The following is a 17589-nucleotide window of genomic DNA, read 5'->3' as shown; positions in this document are numbered from 1 at the left end:
CACTGCCTGACAACACAAAGTAACTTGTATTACACGTCCATGATTACACACTAAATAACCTTGGTGCAGTGTGAAGTAGAATTTCTTTTCTCTCTTAATCTTTTCCCAAACTTCTCAATCTCTGAAGCCCAACATCAGAAGAATGTATACTAGGATATGACTGAATTTCAGCCAATACCTAAATTTTGCCCAGCTACATGTCACTGACCTGTTGTTGCCATCCATCTTGTCCTTGATTTCTGGGTCCACAACAATGATGACAAGATATTTCTTGGTATCTGCCAGTAGGTTGATAGCACCTCCCCATATTTGAGGAAAGGCTGGATAACGTTCAGTGTTGATCCAGTGCTCTAATGCTTCCATTGTGGCAACACCCTCAGGAGCTAAAACAAAGAATTCTCAATGACACCACAAAAACAAAAGATGCATACAGCTGTGATATCAATATAAAGAATACATAAACAGGATAAATAAATGATATTTCACAAACATTTAATACTTCTTTTACATTTTTAAACATTAAAATGTTATTTTACTTTTATCCCCAAAAATAAAAGGCTTATTACTGATAAGAATCATCGATCTTTGCAATATTAAGACTACATTCTATTTATTCTGATAAACTTGTAATCTAAAACAGCTTAGCATATCATTTTCTTTTATCTTCATTATCCCTTCTCAATTTTTCTTTTGACAGGCTGCAGATACATACGCAAGAATTCATACTGCATTCTGTCTTTGAAAGCCAACACTGTTGGATGATTCTTTGTGCTTATATCCTGCATAAAGCATCACCATGATTATTAGAAACAAATGCAGTAAAAAAATATATGTAATATATTACATCTTTACATGTAATAATTCTCATGGAAGTACACAAAAACAAGTAATGAAATTTAACAAAAACAATCTTAAATATTACACATAAAAGTGTGTTACAAATACTCAAACTATTACACTTAAGATCTCTTGCTCTTGTTCTTGTTATTTGGTTCCTCTTTGTTTTCTTATTTGATTTTATTCATTTTCTAATTCCAAGTATGATGTCTTTGGGTCATTCTTGACCTCAAGTGCTAAGAGCATACTTCTTAGGAGTATGTGCTTTACAAATTTTGCATTTATTATTATTATCTACTTTATGTTGTACTGAACAATTCCATATGCAGCCAAATACTCATGGGGTGAAGACAAATCATGAAAAAAATTAGGAGATTTAATGATTTTTATGACTGAATATGTCTAAATAAAAGCTTTTACAAACTCTCTCTGGTGCTTCTTTTTTGTGATGCGCATGTTCTGCCACAAGAACTGTTATTACATTTACCTCAAGGATGTGTTTTTTGCCAGCATAATAATATCCCTGCACCATCATCTTGTCTGCCACAGTTTGGTATTTTTGCTGTAAATCAATGGATAATCTTAAAAATGTGACGAGCAAAAAATATCAATAATGTTATATAATCTCAAAGCCTGGTGCATAAATAATGGTGAATTTTTAAGAAATAAAACTCCTCCAAACAAATTGACTAGTTTGAAGTCCATGTCTCTTTCCCAATGAAGGCATTCTAGACTGAAAAAGACTGATTTTCAAAAATACGAGATGCTTAAAGCACTAATAAAATAGTAAGCCTGACTAACTTCATGCTTAAAATCTCATTTAAGTAACTTGCAAATCAGTTATTAAATTATCTCAAGCATTATATTTGTCATTTCAGTATATCATGATCATATTGTGCACGTGTGTGTAAGAGAGAGTGTGAGAAAGAGGGCTTAATACATTATTCAGTGTTGGAAGGCCATTTGTCCCATTAAAAAATCAATTAAACAAAAATGATCAGAATCTTCAAGTAAGAAGATTTAGATTGTACAGAGAAAGATTGGTTTGTGTGTGTGTTTGAATGAGCATGCAGACATGCATTTGCATGTGTGAAGCAGAGAAGAAGAGAGCTGTTTTTTACCATAAGTTTCATCAACCTTATAGATCTAGAAATTAACTTTAAAGATTCTTTAGCTAACAAATAATTAGCAAGTGCACCAAATTTCAACAGATGTTTTTTTTCTTTCTGGGTCTAAGATTTCAACCAAGCAACCTAAAGTTTATAAACAACATCCATGCTTATTTAGCACTCTGAGGTTTACATTTCATGGTGCCAGTCAATATCTATGATCATGAAAACTCATTGCTGAGCAGTACAACTATTGTACGCATTTAAGAACAATCAGTGAGGTTGAAAAAATAGTTCTCTCCAATATATGCCAATGAATTTGAATTATTTAGAAAATATAGACTTGTGACAACTACTGAAGTGGGCTACAGAAAATATTTTGCCATTAAAAGGCCTCAAGTGAAAATAACTTTGAAATGAAACAGCTTTTATATTGACAGAACCTCAATATTGAGATACTATTATGAAATGCATGAAATTACTCTATTTTAGTTTAAAAGAAAAGTTTGCAATAAGCAGAAATCAACTATTCTTGCATTAATCCATCCTGAAATTGCTCATTTTTTAAATCCAAAAGGAATGAGGTATTGCCAATTTTTTTTAAGATATTACTCTGTCATACACATAATATGTAATATCGGCACAAGCTATGGGGTGTAGGTTAGCAAAAGAGAATGATTTAATTTGACTTAATTTATAGTTTATACATAAAATATAATCAATGTTCCCCTGGCCAAATTAAAGAATGATTGATCCTGCTTTTTACTACTGCAGCATGTACAAAACAGGTCTCTTCTGCACAAAAACCAAAACAAAAATAATAGACGTACATATTTTAATTAAATCTGATGTTGTATAACTATATAATTAGATTTTTTAGTAACTCTCATGGGCAACATCTGCACTTGTTTTAAAAATGATTAACATAAAAGTTACTTTTGCATGAGAAAGGTCTGGTCAGTGGTCCTCCTTGTACAAATCCTGCAGCCTTCATCAACTACAAGTGCTTCTTGTTTAAGGCTCTACTATTATTCCTTTCCTTAATTGGACATATATCTCTGACGTTTATGTGTGTTCTTTGGGAAGGGAGGGTTAGTGCACAGAACATTTTAAAGCAAGTAAAAATGTAAGTAGGCTTATTAAGTTCTGTGAGTCTGACTTTGGTTGGCAGAAACAGCACTATAAAAGTTCTCAGATTATTATTACTATTATGTTCTTATACAAAAATCCAAGAACAAGTCCTGTAGTTGTTATTAACCAAGTTCTTACAATAAGAAAATAAACTGATTCTCCAGTCTTTGTCAATTCATAAGTTTTTAACACATGCAATATGCAAATAAATAATAACGTATCTGTACATACCTAAAGGTATATACTATACATACATACAATCTTACGATAAAGTTATTTGTGAAAGAAATCATCTAAGTTGCTTATTCAAGTTTTAAAAAAAACAGCAACAAAAATCTCAGCCTTTCTGTAAAACCTGTCTAATCTGACCTATGCCTAGCACATCCTAAGCTCTTTACTCACAGTAACGTACAAACAAAAGTGAACAAACAGTATCTAGGACAAGGAAAGGACTACATGATAAATTCAGCCCTCTCCTAGAACTTACTGCATAAACAGACAAATAAAATGAGGCATACACTGTATCTGTCACTACCTCTTTTACACAGTAACTTAGGCTTTATAAAGTTCTGAGCAAGTTTTCTGGTTGGATTTTGTCATAAAGTTTGGGATATGTGTGGGAGGAGGAAACAATCTTGCATGCTTTGCTGTTCCTTTGATACATTTTGCTTTACTAAATTATCTTTGAAAGCGTATCCAGTTTTCTTACTTCTGCCTTCAGCATTCTTCCCTTCAGATGAAGCATAACTAGCTTAACTCTTTCCATTTATAGCTTTACCTGAGTATTTTCAAATTGTTCTATCCCTAAATTTATAAATAAGATGACAGATGAGCGTATAGAAATTTTTCAACTTTACTTTCTACAGCCAAAAAAGTGCTTTGTAGGCAATACAATAAATTCATGTAGGCTGCTCAAATGAAAGAAGAATTAAAAGTTTAAGATACAACAGCAGTCCCAAATGAAGCAAGTAGGTCTGAACCAGAAGATATATTGTGACTCAGATTTCCCTGATCTTTCTAAATGCAATGACAAATGTCAAAGACAATTCATAAAAATGACAAAGAAATTGTTGGGAAGCATGTGACTGACAAAAATGATGATGAGAGCAACATCACTCAAAAGTCCTAAGCATCCAGCTTCGGAGTTGTAAAACATAGCAACCTGTTACACAACAAAGAAGAATACAACACTGTTACACAACAAAGAATGATAAATTTCTGACTCTACAGGGAGTGTTCCCCTGTGGGACCCCGGGGTATGATAGATAGATAGATAGATAGATAGATTCTACCACCACACTAAATTTCATTGCCTCACCAGCTTTATAGAGCTTGTTCAACTTGCCACCAGGAGTGAGAAGACTGTAAGCCTGAGATTTTTAACCTACTTTTCATCGATCAAAAAAACTGTAAAAACTATAAGGAGCCAAACATATCTTCATGTCTGCTTTTGTGCTGTCTCAGTTGGATTAGTTTTAACTCTCTATTCATTGATCTCCCTATCTACTAGACAAACTTCAAAGGGCTCAACATCATGCCAGGTATTTTCTTCCATTGGCAACAAGCAGACTGTGCTACATTCCTCTTTCAAAAACTTCACTGGCTGCCACTCCAAGCTGACACCAATGACATGGTTGCCACACTTGTCTTCATAGCCTTGCCCCAGTATAACCGTCTGAGCTAATGCCTAACCTCTTGAGTTGCTGTCTCTGTTCTATTGTTCTGCCATCCTCTCAGTGCCACACATCACATGGCAGAGATTCAGCAGACACTCCTTGTCTTTCTTGGGCTCTGTTATTTGGAATTCTATGCCACTTTTTTTTCAAACTGTGTCTTCATTTAATGTCTTCAAATCCAGCATCAAAACCCATCTCATTAAGAAATATATTGCATAATCAATAGGACTGCTCACTCTTCAGTTCTTTATCCATGCATTTCATCTTTTTGTCATGGTGCTACCTACTGTAAATTTCAATCTATTGAGCACACCCGTATATAAACTGCACCCACTAAATTTTTGTAAAATCTCTATATTTTTCACAAACAAGCTGCATTGGTTTATAAGCCGCAGATATATAAAACTTGAAAGCTGCATTGTAGGCATTTCATCTTATTTTCGGCATGATGAGGGTGTGTGCTTCAGCAACTGATCCTAATGTTACAATTGATTTAAAAATGTGAAAAGTTAACACTTTAACATGGAGCTCATTGAAAAACCCAGAAAAATATGCAAATATGCCACATTGCTATTTAAGTCACAGGGTTTAAAGCTGGGGAAAACAGTCTGACTGTTGATATGTTGGTGGTGCTTTATGTTCAGCACATTGAGTTTGCATCTACATGGGGTAATGCTTCTTACAAATTTGATTATTGATGATGGATGGATGATGAATGGATGAATGATGATGGATGATGATATGTGGCAAACTACAGGTCAGAAAAAAAAAATTTGGAACTTGGATACTGAACAGATGGAAACCTGCTACTAGAGATGTCTGAATTCCTAGATTAGAAAGAAAGTGCCTTGTCGGGAAGGCATGAGGCAGGAACAGTTGATTTCTGAACTCCAGCTTTACATCTAATTTGTTCTCTTATTGCTTTTAGTTCTTTTTTACAGGATTTTTTAATGTTTGCATTTCATGCACTGGTTGAATCACAAGCTCAGTAATATAGAATAAAGAAAGAAGGCCTTAATTTGTTTATAAAATACAAACATTTCTGCAAAAATACTTACATAGAGATCATCTTGTTCATCATCATCACCAATATAAAGAAAAAATACCTCATCACTGTGCTTACTGCGAGCTTCATTCAACTTGCCAACACTGCTAAGTTTTCGAACAGCTGGACTGCAACAAAAGTATTGTGAGAAATGTTTTAATTGCCCCTTCATGTTTAGTATCTTCACTCCACACTTAAATTTTAGAACGAGACAATGATGGATACAAAGTAAATGGACAAATGTACATACACAAAAATCAGACATGGTTGGGAAGGGGGAGGAGGTGTGTGTCAAAATTTTTATATTAAAACCAAAATTAGGACATAAGTAGCTCTACTTAATAGCTTAATAAGGCAAATAAATAGATGTCACTATAAAAAAGTGATATTAACTGAACAAATAGAAAAACTAAAACTGAAGGAAACAGCTAAAGTTATGGATACATGTTTGAGTATTTTTCACATAGTCCCCTTATTCACACATAGCTGACAAGATTCATTCCTGGGCTAAACTAAATCATATGGTGTTCAACCCTCAGTTATGTCCTTTTAACAGCCTTTCATGATTCAAGGATAATGTTCTATGTGTAAACGAAAAACAAAATGCTCATTCAATTGTATAAAACCAATACTGAAATGTTAAAATTTGCCAAGACCAGAATCATCAGGCTATGATAAACTTTTAATAATCTGTTCATAAACCATGGAATGTCTATGAACAATCAAAATTAATCAAGTTGTGAAATTTATGCTTCCAAGAAAAAAAGGATTATGAAAAGGGTTGGAGAAGACTACAAAATACTAGGCTAAAAAATATTAATGCTATTAGCTCTTGCTCTTTACCCCTGTGCTCGACTTGCAAACTCCAAAATACCCTCTTTGGAACGATCACCCCTGTGTGTAAATACTTGATTTCCCTTCACACTGAAAATAAAGTATATTCAAACAGTAACATTTTACAAATCATTAAGCAAAACAATAAGAGTGAGAACTAAAAAGAATATACTGCTGGTTAACAGTGGGTTAATGAAGCCCATGTTTTGGCAAACAATTACTTAAAAGTCAGATCAGAGATATGAGAGGAGCAATGCCTATTTGATGGCAACTTTTTTGGTTTACTTTAAATGAATATACCTTTCTACTAGCAGATCTGTTACAGATTAGCAATGATTATAGCAAGGATCATCATGCAAAACGTTCAAATAAATCAATGTTGCACTGCCATTTCAATAAGTTGAAATCTTGCCTATAAAAATTTTAAGGGACAAAAATATTTCCTTCTGTAAAAAGAGTATCTCAGAATTCTATCTATTTTTCATTCATACCTCCAGCAGCACAAAATTAAAAAATAACAGGTCTCCTGGTGATGGACATACATAAAGTATATGAGGCCCATATGTTTTCAGAATTTTGTGCTGCTAGGGACATTAGCTTTTGCAACTATCTCAGGCCAGCTGTTCTGATCAAACGGCATGTCAGTTCTGACAATTATTCACTTTTCACTTTCTGTGAAGTAACTGATGAAATGTTCAGTGACACCACTTTTCAAACTAGCTTACTAAATCCATGTGAAGAGAATGTATTTTGTTCATGAGGAGCAGTCCTTGCTACTAAAATCTCAACAACATTAAAAAGTGATATAAAATGCCATATTACAAAAAAATGCATAACTTTTTCACAACATTTACAATCTAATGCAAACACTACAGAATGCATTTATACAAGTGCAAATATGTGCTTTTCTTTTTCCCTGTCTGAAAATGCTACTTACAATTTGATTGTTGGGAAACCTCTGATGCTGAAGTGGGCTGCAAGATCTGTAAAGCGTGTACAGTCCACTTTGCCCACTTTAACTGGAGAGTTACGCAGTTCATGAGCTACTTCCCGGTATACAGGTTCAAGCTTCTTACAGTGGCCACACCATGGTGCATAAAACTGAACAAGAAACATAGTTTTGAGGTACAGTATATATATAGGCTGCCCATGTTCATGTGAAGTGTTGCAGTGTTCAAATGTTTTTGACATCATTATATTTACACCTCTAAATGACAAATGACCAACTTGATTAATCCAATGGACAATTATAACTTTGGGGGTATGTTAATTTATGACAAATAGAAAAAGGAAAAAAGGAGCAATTGCTAGTTACAAGGTAAGGAGAAAGCAAGTGGTGCATCATAGCTAAACATAAAAACATGCAATCTTATACCTAAAATCATTCATAAAACACCTACAACTGTCAACATCATACATCCATGCACTCACATAACTAACAATTCATCTATGGTATGAGCTGCTGAACTGCAGAGGGCACAAATGATCTAAAGTGCCTATTACTTCTGCAGACAGGCATAGCATGTTTGCCTGAACTTAATAAAGCAGATTCTCCAGTTACTGTATGTTGTGGTATGAGCAAAATGCTGGTAGCTTTTTTAACAATTTTCTTATCATAAAAAAGAGGCCAAATCCCTCTGCTTCACACCAATTACCTTACAAGAAATATATACAACAGTTTTCAAATTGTTCCTATTGTAGACCAACAAAATACAAAAGCAACACACAAAAGAAAAAGTAAAAGACTTTCAATAAATGACTGATAAAAATGGTTCATCCAATGTAAATTTATCAACTCTGCATCTATTCTTAAAAAGTTTTATTTTATTTATTTCACTTATAAATGAAGTTTAAGTCACTTAATGTTCCATAACATTTTAAACAGAAAGATGTGTCTGGACAAAATCCTTATAATAAAAGCTTGTCAGCTATCGTACCTCGTCTATCATTTTCACACACACACTTATATGAATGCAATCTGTTTACTAAATAGCTTTTCTTACCTCTACAAGCCACATGTCATCACCTTTCTTTTCAAGAAAGCTGAAAATCATTTTTTTAAGTGAAAAAAAAGTTCAAATGTTCACATTGTCAAATTACTAGTGTATTTTATACACTGAACTATTCACCTTTGACAAACTAATAGGACAATTTAAAACATATTTAAAATGGACAGTTTATCAATTAAGTTGTTGGTGATGTTGAAACATTAACCACAGCATTTAAAACTCTTTTCAGATGAGGTGATGATGAATTATATTAAAACTCATGCACTCTCTGCGGGTTTTTTTTTTCCTCCATATATGTGCTTGTATGTATTTGTGCATGTGTATATGGAAGTAGTAGTGGTATTAAGGCTGCATTAAAGTATTTACAAATATTCATGTGTTTTGTACAGAATGAAATATAGAAATTAAAGAAAACTTAAACGATAAAAAATATGATCTTCAATAATTTAACACAGATTTCAGTAGTCATAACAACTATTAACACTTAATCGTGAACGTTACAGTATGCCAGTGGGTAATGGTCACGATCGAGTAGTGCATGTTCTTTGCATGATCTAATTTTCATATAACATAAATTTCTCTTCAGCTATGCATATTCTGAAACAGAAATGCAGATAAAGTGGTTTTCTGAGTTGTCAAAATGCCATTCGCTCTCGCTGCCGGAGCTAAATCGATAGAACATGACAGTTTCCATACTACAACTGTCGTCTGCAACTGAAGGACTTACCTACTATCCAACTCCACGACATGCGCTGTACAAAATGTTACAAAACCTGGAAGATCAAAAAAACATCATAAATAAGCGTTTCCAGTCAAAATGTTACATATATTACTAAACGGTGTGGGTAAAAAAAAAATTATTTTTACCTGCCATTACAAACAAGACGGGATTTAAGGATGGCGCCATCTTTCAACATTGAAGACTCGCACTTAATAGCAAAATAAGTGTAAATAATCGGGAAACGATTTTATAGGACTACATGAAAACAAAAGAAAAAGATATTTTTATGCTCTTCTTTCTGATAGGAGTGTTTAAAACTTTTTGCTTGTGTCGTTGTTGCGGTTCTACCCTGTGAACAACATGGCTGGAACTGTGAAGGAGGTTTGTGTGAGGAAAAACTAGAAATGCTAGTAGCACGTCTGCCTATTGCCTTTACTTTCTGTCGTTTCCTTATAGGTCAGGACATTTGTAATCTGTTAAACAGTCTTTATATTTCCATTATTCTGTGACAGAACTATGCACGAACTATCTGAGATATCAATGATGATCGCACTGTAACTGTTTGAACTTATTTCATGCGCCTTTCTTTTAATTTATTAAGTTTTGTTGTCTTTTCTTTATGTTTCTTTTAAGAATGACAGTGATGCCCAGGTTACTCTGGAAGATCAACAGAAAATAAATAAATTTGCCCGCCATAATGCTAAAATGCAAGACTTGAAAGAAGAGCTCGTTCAGAAAAAGGTACGTTTTTTTGGTATTCTCCCCACGTTCCAGTATAATACAACTAATCTCAACGCTTGCACGTTAAGGAAAGCATCAACAGCAGCACAGGGACTTGTAATCAATGGGGTTTTTTTTTTATTGTTGCTTCCAGTAGCGCTGATGGTATTAAATGATAATGGCGTTTTCAAGTGTTCTACTAATTATAGCAGTAATAAAATAATGGTGATTTTCTTAAGTACACCAACATATTTCCAGAAAACGGTAAAATTATATATTGATGATACCATGTATGTACAGGTTTAAGTTTTGTAATTTAAGGTATTCCTTATGAAAAGGTTTAAAATGACCTGTTGAAAGTTGAAAATACTGTAATTTAAGGTCCTTTTATTTGTCTGTACAAACATGCTTGAACAAAATAAATTTGTTTAAGAAGCTTTTATTTACATCCATAGGTGGAAGAAGCATCATACCAGAAACATTCTCCCAAAAGTTGTAACATTTGATCCAACTGCTTACCTAACTAGACTCAGGTTCTCAGAATAAACTGCCCGATATGAATCCTGATTTTCTTTTTTTTTTTTTTTTTAATCACTTTTGAATAAGGTGACCAGACGTCCCGCTTTTGACCTCGTGTCCCGCCTGCTCATCGGGTGGGACGCCCAATGTCCCGCTTTCTGGCTTTCTCGCAAGTCCATCAAATGTCCCGGTAGTCTTTAAAAATCTGAATACCGTACGCTGATTCGGCGTTTTTTGGCGGTGACGATACCATCATCGGCACGTGTCCCGCTTTCGCCCCCGAAACGTCTGGTCACCTTACTTTTGAAGTACAGTCGGACCTCGATAAGTCGAACTCAAAGGGACCCGAAAAAAAATTTACTTATGGAGTTTTCTAGTTAGGGAAAATGGCATAATAGACGCAGGTATTTGACCAGGAACTAACAATTCGATATAGGGAAGGTCGACTTATCGAGGTCTGACTGTATTTGGTAGTGCAAGAAAAATAGGACCTAGCAGTTTCATACTACCTTTGCCTCTGTGGCACCATCCTAAGTTCCACTCCTACCTGTCTGGTCACATCCAGTCCATTGGTGTCCACAGCTCTACATCAAAATTTTCTATTCCATGTATCAGACTGGAGATGTTCATCCATTGCTCTTTCTCCTTCTCCGGACCCAGTATTTGGAATGGCCTGGCTCTGTTTCTCCTGAGTCAGTACATGCCTTCTGATCTAGATTTTTATTTTTTATCACTTTCAAAAACACCTACTATAGCTCGTCCATCCTCTTATTCCCCCCACACTCCTATTTCTATGTTCCTTCGTGTGCTTAAACAGTCCATGTTTGTATATGTATGTTTTGCTTGTTTATACTCAATTGTGACCTCCAGATCACACAGCCCTTTTTTCACACTGTCCCTGTTCTGTTATGAAGGTGAAGTGAATCGAGCTTGTCTCCATGTGAGGAAATGCACTATCCAAATCTTTTTTTTTCATTTTGTAAATATTACATTTTTAAAATTTATTTTTACTGTTGCAGAAACAGCTGGAGAACTTAGAGGATGCCTCAGATGAACTGCTGATGCTAGAAGATGAGCTGGTGCCATATCCTTAAAATATTCTACATCTACCATCTATCATTGATAATGTTATGCAGAGTTTATCATAGGATTTTTAGTTGTTAGTTAACATGATAGCTTTACATACAACATCTTGCTCTGTTATTCATGATTTTAAGGTGAAGAGTGTGGGGAAGTATTAGCATTTTACAGTGAAATGATCCTTGTTAATTAAATTAAAACCCATTAAATTCAAAAAATGTTTTTACTTAATTATATCTTGTACTAGCATTTGCATCATTTTGATATCCTGTCCATAAGGCATATGCTCCCTAACCATTTCCACATATCAGATTGGAGAGCTATTTGTGAGTACTAGTGCAGAGGAGGCCAGCCAACTTATTGAGGCTTCCAAAAGTACTGTGAAAGCTGAAATAGCCACCATTGAGGCACAACTTGAGACTCACAAAAAGACCCTGTCAGATCTCAAAGTTCAGTTGTATGCAAAATTTGGTTCTAATATCAACTTAGAAGCAGAGGAGGATTAACATCATGCCAGTGTCTTCTGTGTACATGTAGACTATGTGACGATCATTACCATTTGAAGATTCTTCTGTGTTGAACATTTTCACAAGGCCGTTTTCTTAATTTTTTTTTTTAAACTAGTATGTACTCTGTTAAAAAGCTGTGTGAGTTTCAGTGTGCTATTTGGTTAATGTGTGTAAATGATTTAAATAATGTACATTTTACTGATTAGTGGAGCATCAAAAAGTTTCTAGGATTCATTTATTTCTTTGTAAATTAAAAATAAAGATGTATGAATCACTCACTGGAATCAAACAGGTTCCACTTTTTTGTAGCTATTTCATAAGACTGCATCAATCATCTTCAATTCTCTGGGGAAGAAATTTGCTTGTTTTTGTGTACACCCCTGTGACACTTCATGCTGGTTTTCTACTGGCACAGGTTGTCATCTATGAGCTTTGTGTATTGAACTCAATCTATGTGGTTTGTTTCATACCACACAAAATTTTTCATGGTTATGGGAAGAAACTGAATTTTGATAAGAATAACCGTTTTGCAGACCGACATTTATTTCCCTTCCCTTTCATACAATGATTTTTATAAAGCAAGCACTTTCCGATGGTATACTGCAAGACTGTCTACTCACATTCAAGATGGTGTACCTCATGCTAAATGATTAGTTTGGATTATATTTTACACATTTTTTGCTGTTTCTTCTTTGATAAAAGTCATATCTATATGGTTTATGTCAACTGAAGTGCATAGTCTTTTGGATGAGAAATAGTGCCGAGCCACTAAAGCTATATCAGGACAAAATGCAAGCACAATATGAGATCTGAACTGCCTGCATAGTCTGTTGGAATGGATGATCCAAGTGTAGATTGTCATTCTGTGACTAAATGACTTCAAAAATTTTGCTTCAGGAACCTTTTTTCCAATATGATTACAAATTAGAAAAATTCAGGCTGCATTCAGTAGAAAAATTTAGATTCTCGTTAATTTGTTACTATTAAATCAATTTAACTTTTATGTTTGTTCTTTTGTAGTTAAAAAGTGTTATTTAAGAAAAGTAGTAGTTGATGGTTGAGTTAAACATGACCCTTAGTCGACAAATTGTTTCATTCAAATGCGCTTGCAACCGTTTCACTGTTTGTTCAAAAGTGATTTACATGACCTACATGATATGTGTTTTTCTGGTAGTAATGAGGGTTGTAACGGCTGTAGGCAGCATGTATGACACTCTGATCGCGTAGAGGATTGTGTCCAGGTGGGTTGCCAAGGGGGTCTTTAGGATTCACACTTCCCACTTTAAAGCCGGTATACCCTGGTATTTCTTCGCGGCTGCAACACAAAGAATAAACTCATAGGCAACATATATGTAAACCTGGCTTAATAATAATATACGCATACTCGTAAGGATTATGCTCGTAGCGCTTAAGAATAAGAACGAGACATGGAGATCATAGGAGGGACGGAAGAACAAACATGACGACGGAAGGTAAACAACAGTACTGATGAATAAAGGACACATTCTGAAAATGCAAAGAGGAACTAAGTAAAAAAACAGAGTATCGTGATTGTGCAAAGGAAGACGAGTAGGGAAGCAGCAACAAGCGGAAAAGGCTGTGAAAAAGGACTAGCATTTTGTGGACTGCTGTTAGGAGTAATGCTTAAATGATGTGCGTTTTCAGTGCACATTTAAAAGATTCAATTGCGGGTCGGTGACAGATATGGAAAGGGAGAGAGTTCCATTGTTTTGCTGCACAGTAACTAAAAGTCTGAGTGACCCTATTTTGTTTTGGTGACAGAAATAGTTAGAAGGTCGTCAGACGAAGAGCGTAGTTGTCTGGCTAGAAAGTTCAGAGAAATAGGACAGGAGTCCAGCAAAGAAATTAAAACAGCGCGGAGATGCGAGAGCGGATGGGTAGACAATGCAGAAAACGAAGGAGAGGGGTGGCACTACGGTCCCGTTTCCTTGCTGTAACCATGTACAGCAGAGTTCTGGAGGTTATTAAGAGCAGCCTGCAAGCAAGGAGTTGCAGTAATCAACCTGAGAAATAACAAACACACAGACGAGCGTGTTAGTAGAGAGAATATGACGGGAGAGCTGTAACTTGTTTATCAAGAGTCATGTCTGCAGTGACAATCCCAGGCTTCCAGGGGCGCAACGATTATCGCCAGTCACCAATACAGTGAAAGTTGGTTGTACTGGGTTCAACTCTCGTCTCGGCGCGCTGTTCTTTCGCTGCATGTGGCATGCTTACGGGGCTTTGTCGTGATATAGACGTAGTTGCTGGCTCGGCGTAAAACACCAATCCTTTATCTCGCTCCCCCGCCTGACTCCTGGTGGAGGACACAAAGGGTGATGTTGATTTCGCCCACCTTGATGTGAGTTGGTTGACAGACGAGTGAAGGCTGATTTCTTCTCTCGAGCATAAACGGGTTTCCATTTTATCATCGTTGAATTTAAGTTTGTTATCATCAATTCCTTCACGTCGCTAATGATAACTTCTATGGTGGTAGTAGAGTGAGACAGCCGGTGGAGTGGAGCAGTACAGCTGCATGTCGTCATCATATGATTGATGGGAAACCTGTTGAGACTGAATGCAAGATGAAAGTGGCTTTGTGTACTAAAAGAACAGAACTGGGCCCAGTACTGAGCCTCGAGGGACCTCACAGGAAGGTGGAGCAGGGCGAGATGTTTGTCCATCACCGAAAGGTCGACCATATCATCTGCGTCATATCACTGAGAAAGGAGCTGACCTGTGATAGTGCGAGTCCAGAAATTCCGTAGAGGGTGTGGGGTCTATGAAGCAGAGAGTGGTCGATAGTATCGAAATGTATCAGACAGGTCCAGCAGAGTGAAGGCAAAGGCAGATAATAAGTCAGTGCTCACTTGAGGAAATTAACTCTTTACAGTTCACTCAAACGTACGGTCAAAATACAACCTGGGTGGCTTAGTAATAAAACCTGAACTGTGAAAATGAATGTGGCTGTGCTACTACAGCTGACAGCTGTAACTATTGTCCACTGATTTCAGAACATATTGCTTTTTTAAACATTGTTATTTGTTTATGCCTTTTACTAAAAGTTCCATGATGTTTTTTTAATTCCTGGTCTTGGCCTTCTCCAGCATGTGCTAAAAGTCAGAGGTGCATACCACAAAGTATTTCTAGACATTTTATCATGTGAATTAATGTACTTATTTGTAAACAGTTTAAACTCCAGCTTACTATTGATAATAAAGGTCATTCCTCTTCACAAGGTCCCAGATTTTATTCTGCACTATTCGCTCTTCCTCATCTGACCGCAGCTTCTTCTCTTTCCTTAATTGATGACAAAGAATATTTGGTCATTCTTTTTCAGTTGCCTTTTACCTCATCCATTCACTCTTTAATCACAGTTACAGTATGAAGAGTGTGCCAGAAAGAGTAAAATAAAACCGCTTAGTAGGACACCATACAATAGGGCATATGACATTAAGGTATTCATTTTTTTCAATAGTAATTACAGTGCTTGGTTAGTCATTAAATCATTTGATCCAAAATAATATAATAATATGAGATGATCATCAGAAATTGCAAGTATAGGGAGAAACAATTAAGGAAGGCAGACAAATAAAAATAATGCTTTTATCCGCTTGGTGAGCTTGGATGTAACTTGGGTATGGTGCTAAGTATCCTGATTATTATTATGACTTTGACATTATTCAGGTCAATTCATTGGCTTGAAGAATTACTAATCCGAAACCTTCCTGGCGTGTGTTCCTATCAGGTCAAGATTCATCAAAAAATCGAAAGTTTTAACAAAGTTAAAGAGTACCAGAATCTGAAAACAAAGGTGGTGGACACGCAGAGTGAAGAAACAAAACTATATAACACAAACAGCCAAGTAGGGAAATCATAAAATAAGTCGAACCTTTGCCAGGTGCGTGGCTGATGGGGTCAGTCTGGAACCAAGGGCGGGGATTCCGTGGCTCCCAGACCTTGTCTTCGTGAAGAAGGCCATTAGAGGTCGCTCGAACCTGCTGCCACTCTTGAGCCTCCCTGTCTACAGGAGGAGGTGCTTTATCCAGAGCAGCGAACATATCACTGTGCGGCTCGTGTGTACGACTGTCACACTGGGAGGTACAACATCGACATTTTTCATACTAATTATAACAAAAGTGCATTTTCCCCGCACGCGGAACAGCATCGACATCTACATTTACGCATGTGAATGGATATTCACAAACATATGTTAACAGCATTTACTCAAAATGGCTGAAGGAAAAAACAAAGAATCACTGTTAATGACAGGAGAGAAACTCGAATGTTAAATTCAGTACTGCTCCCTCTCTCTCTCTATATTGTACGTGTAATCATATCACCATCCTCAATAATTATGATGCCACGGATTTCTGGATGATCGCTCAGTTACTAAAACTTAACAGCTTTCATTCACAGTGAAACCAATATTTACCAACAGTGAAACAAATATACCCTTATGTTCGAGCCCAAGAAGTTGATGAACTCTGATTTGTACGCAGAGTTCCAGAAAAGGCTATCGGAGAACTTCTTTATCAAATCCTTATCCAGCTTTCCATGCAGTGTCTGATAAAGACAAATCTCAGTTTTCGGTTCTTTCCCAAGAAGTTTCACTCGATCCACGCTAAGTAGATGGTTGTGAGCTGTTACTGTCCTCACATCCGGGATTGTAATATGCCTGGTGACAGAATCGACACTCAATGACCTGTTCTTTGTCTGCAGCACATCATGTGCCAGCTCTTTGTCTGAAAACTCTTATCATAGTTAAGTAGTTAATCGAATATCAGCGCAACTGGTCGTGATTGTGGTGAAGCATGAATACTGAAGCATTGAATGAATAGTGAAAAAACTATACAGGGTCACAGATTACCCTTTATTTTTTTTTTTTTTAAACCGACCTGACAGTAGTTTCATAAAGAAGCATGAAAGACGAATGAAAGTTTAATTACAACAAATTATTTGGAGGAGAAAACTAGAGAAACATCTGTCTCATGAGAAATCACTGCCAGTTGGGGAAACAAATATGTAAAATTTCACATCAAAACAGGCTAACGAGTCATGAAAGTACGCATCGAGTTATAATTTATGTGTGAGGTTCGATATATTTTCGCCTCCAAGATTCAGATTTTGTCTTAAAACTGATCGCCTCACTTGTACAAGTTAAAGTGAGGGTCGTAATTACTACGAACTCCCCCGTTCCGTGTGTGTTTCTCCGAGATAGAAGGTCGCATTTGATTTAGCAGCGACATGATCGGTCTTCCTCCAACCCACCGACACTTGCACCACACCTGTATAGGCACTGACGTCAGACACACACGTGTGACGTCAAATATTGTTTACGAGAACAAGTTACGTCACTCCAACGAGCCGCCATCTTGGCAGTCTGCCAGCGGTGTCCG

General features: G+C 36.1%; 3 protein-coding genes across 4 annotated transcripts in view; 1 reads left to right on the top strand and 2 right to left on the bottom strand.

The window, feature by feature from the left end:
- The window catches only part of LOC112576537 (protein disulfide-isomerase TMX3-like), a 67756-nt gene extending 58193 nt beyond the window's left edge, over positions 1 to 9563 (bottom strand). Inside the window, exons 1-9 of the mRNA XM_025259075.1 lie at positions 9509 to 9563; positions 9369 to 9414; positions 8636 to 8675; positions 7570 to 7733; positions 6642 to 6722; positions 5812 to 5926; positions 1325 to 1399; positions 713 to 779; positions 209 to 383 (exon numbers count right to left, since the gene is read on the bottom strand). Of these exons, the coding sequence (XP_025114860.1) occupies positions 209 to 383; positions 713 to 779; positions 1325 to 1399; positions 5812 to 5926; positions 6642 to 6722; positions 7570 to 7733; positions 8636 to 8675; positions 9369 to 9414; positions 9509 to 9548 (803 nt within the window). The 5' untranslated portion in view covers positions 9549 to 9563. The remainder of the gene's footprint in view (positions 1 to 208; positions 384 to 712; positions 780 to 1324; positions 1400 to 5811; positions 5927 to 6641; positions 6723 to 7569; positions 7734 to 8635; positions 8676 to 9368; positions 9415 to 9508) is intronic.
- A 38-nt stretch (positions 9564 to 9601) lies between these two features.
- On the top strand, positions 9602 to 15227 carry LOC112576540 (prefoldin subunit 4-like). The gene is made up of 4 exons (XM_025259077.1): positions 9602 to 9743; positions 9996 to 10103; positions 11621 to 11685; positions 11986 to 15227. The coding sequence occupies exons 1-4, from the start codon at positions 9723 to 9725 to the stop codon at positions 12185 to 12187; spliced, it is 396 nt and encodes a 131-aa protein (XP_025114862.1). The 5' UTR covers positions 9602 to 9722; the 3' UTR covers positions 12188 to 15227.
- On the bottom strand, positions 13368 to 17497 carry LOC112576539. Of its 2 annotated transcripts, XR_003101864.1 has the most exons (5): positions 17342 to 17497; positions 16646 to 16868; positions 16083 to 16284; positions 15398 to 15490; positions 13368 to 13505 (listed from the first exon to the last, which is right to left on the bottom strand). XR_003101864.1 is itself a non-coding variant. In XM_025259076.1 (4 exons), the coding sequence occupies exons 1-4, from the start codon at positions 17437 to 17439 to the stop codon at positions 15450 to 15452; spliced, it is 564 nt and encodes a 187-aa protein (XP_025114861.1). In that variant the 5' UTR covers positions 17440 to 17497; the 3' UTR covers positions 15266 to 15449. The 2 variants fall into 2 exon arrangements, 1 of the variants encoding a protein (XP_025114861.1); XM_025259076.1 differs by lacking the exon at positions 13368 to 13505 and having other exon boundaries at positions 15266 to 15490.
- Between the last annotated feature and the right edge of the window lie 92 nt (positions 17498 to 17589).

Source organism: Pomacea canaliculata, linkage group LG12, assembly GCF_003073045.1.
Source record: "Pomacea canaliculata isolate SZHN2017 linkage group LG12, ASM307304v1, whole genome shotgun sequence".
NCBI lineage: Eukaryota > Metazoa > Mollusca > Gastropoda > Architaenioglossa > Ampullariidae > Pomacea > Pomacea canaliculata.
The sequence above is the reverse complement of the archived record's forward strand: the minus strand, read 5'-3'. Positions and strand labels throughout refer to the sequence as shown.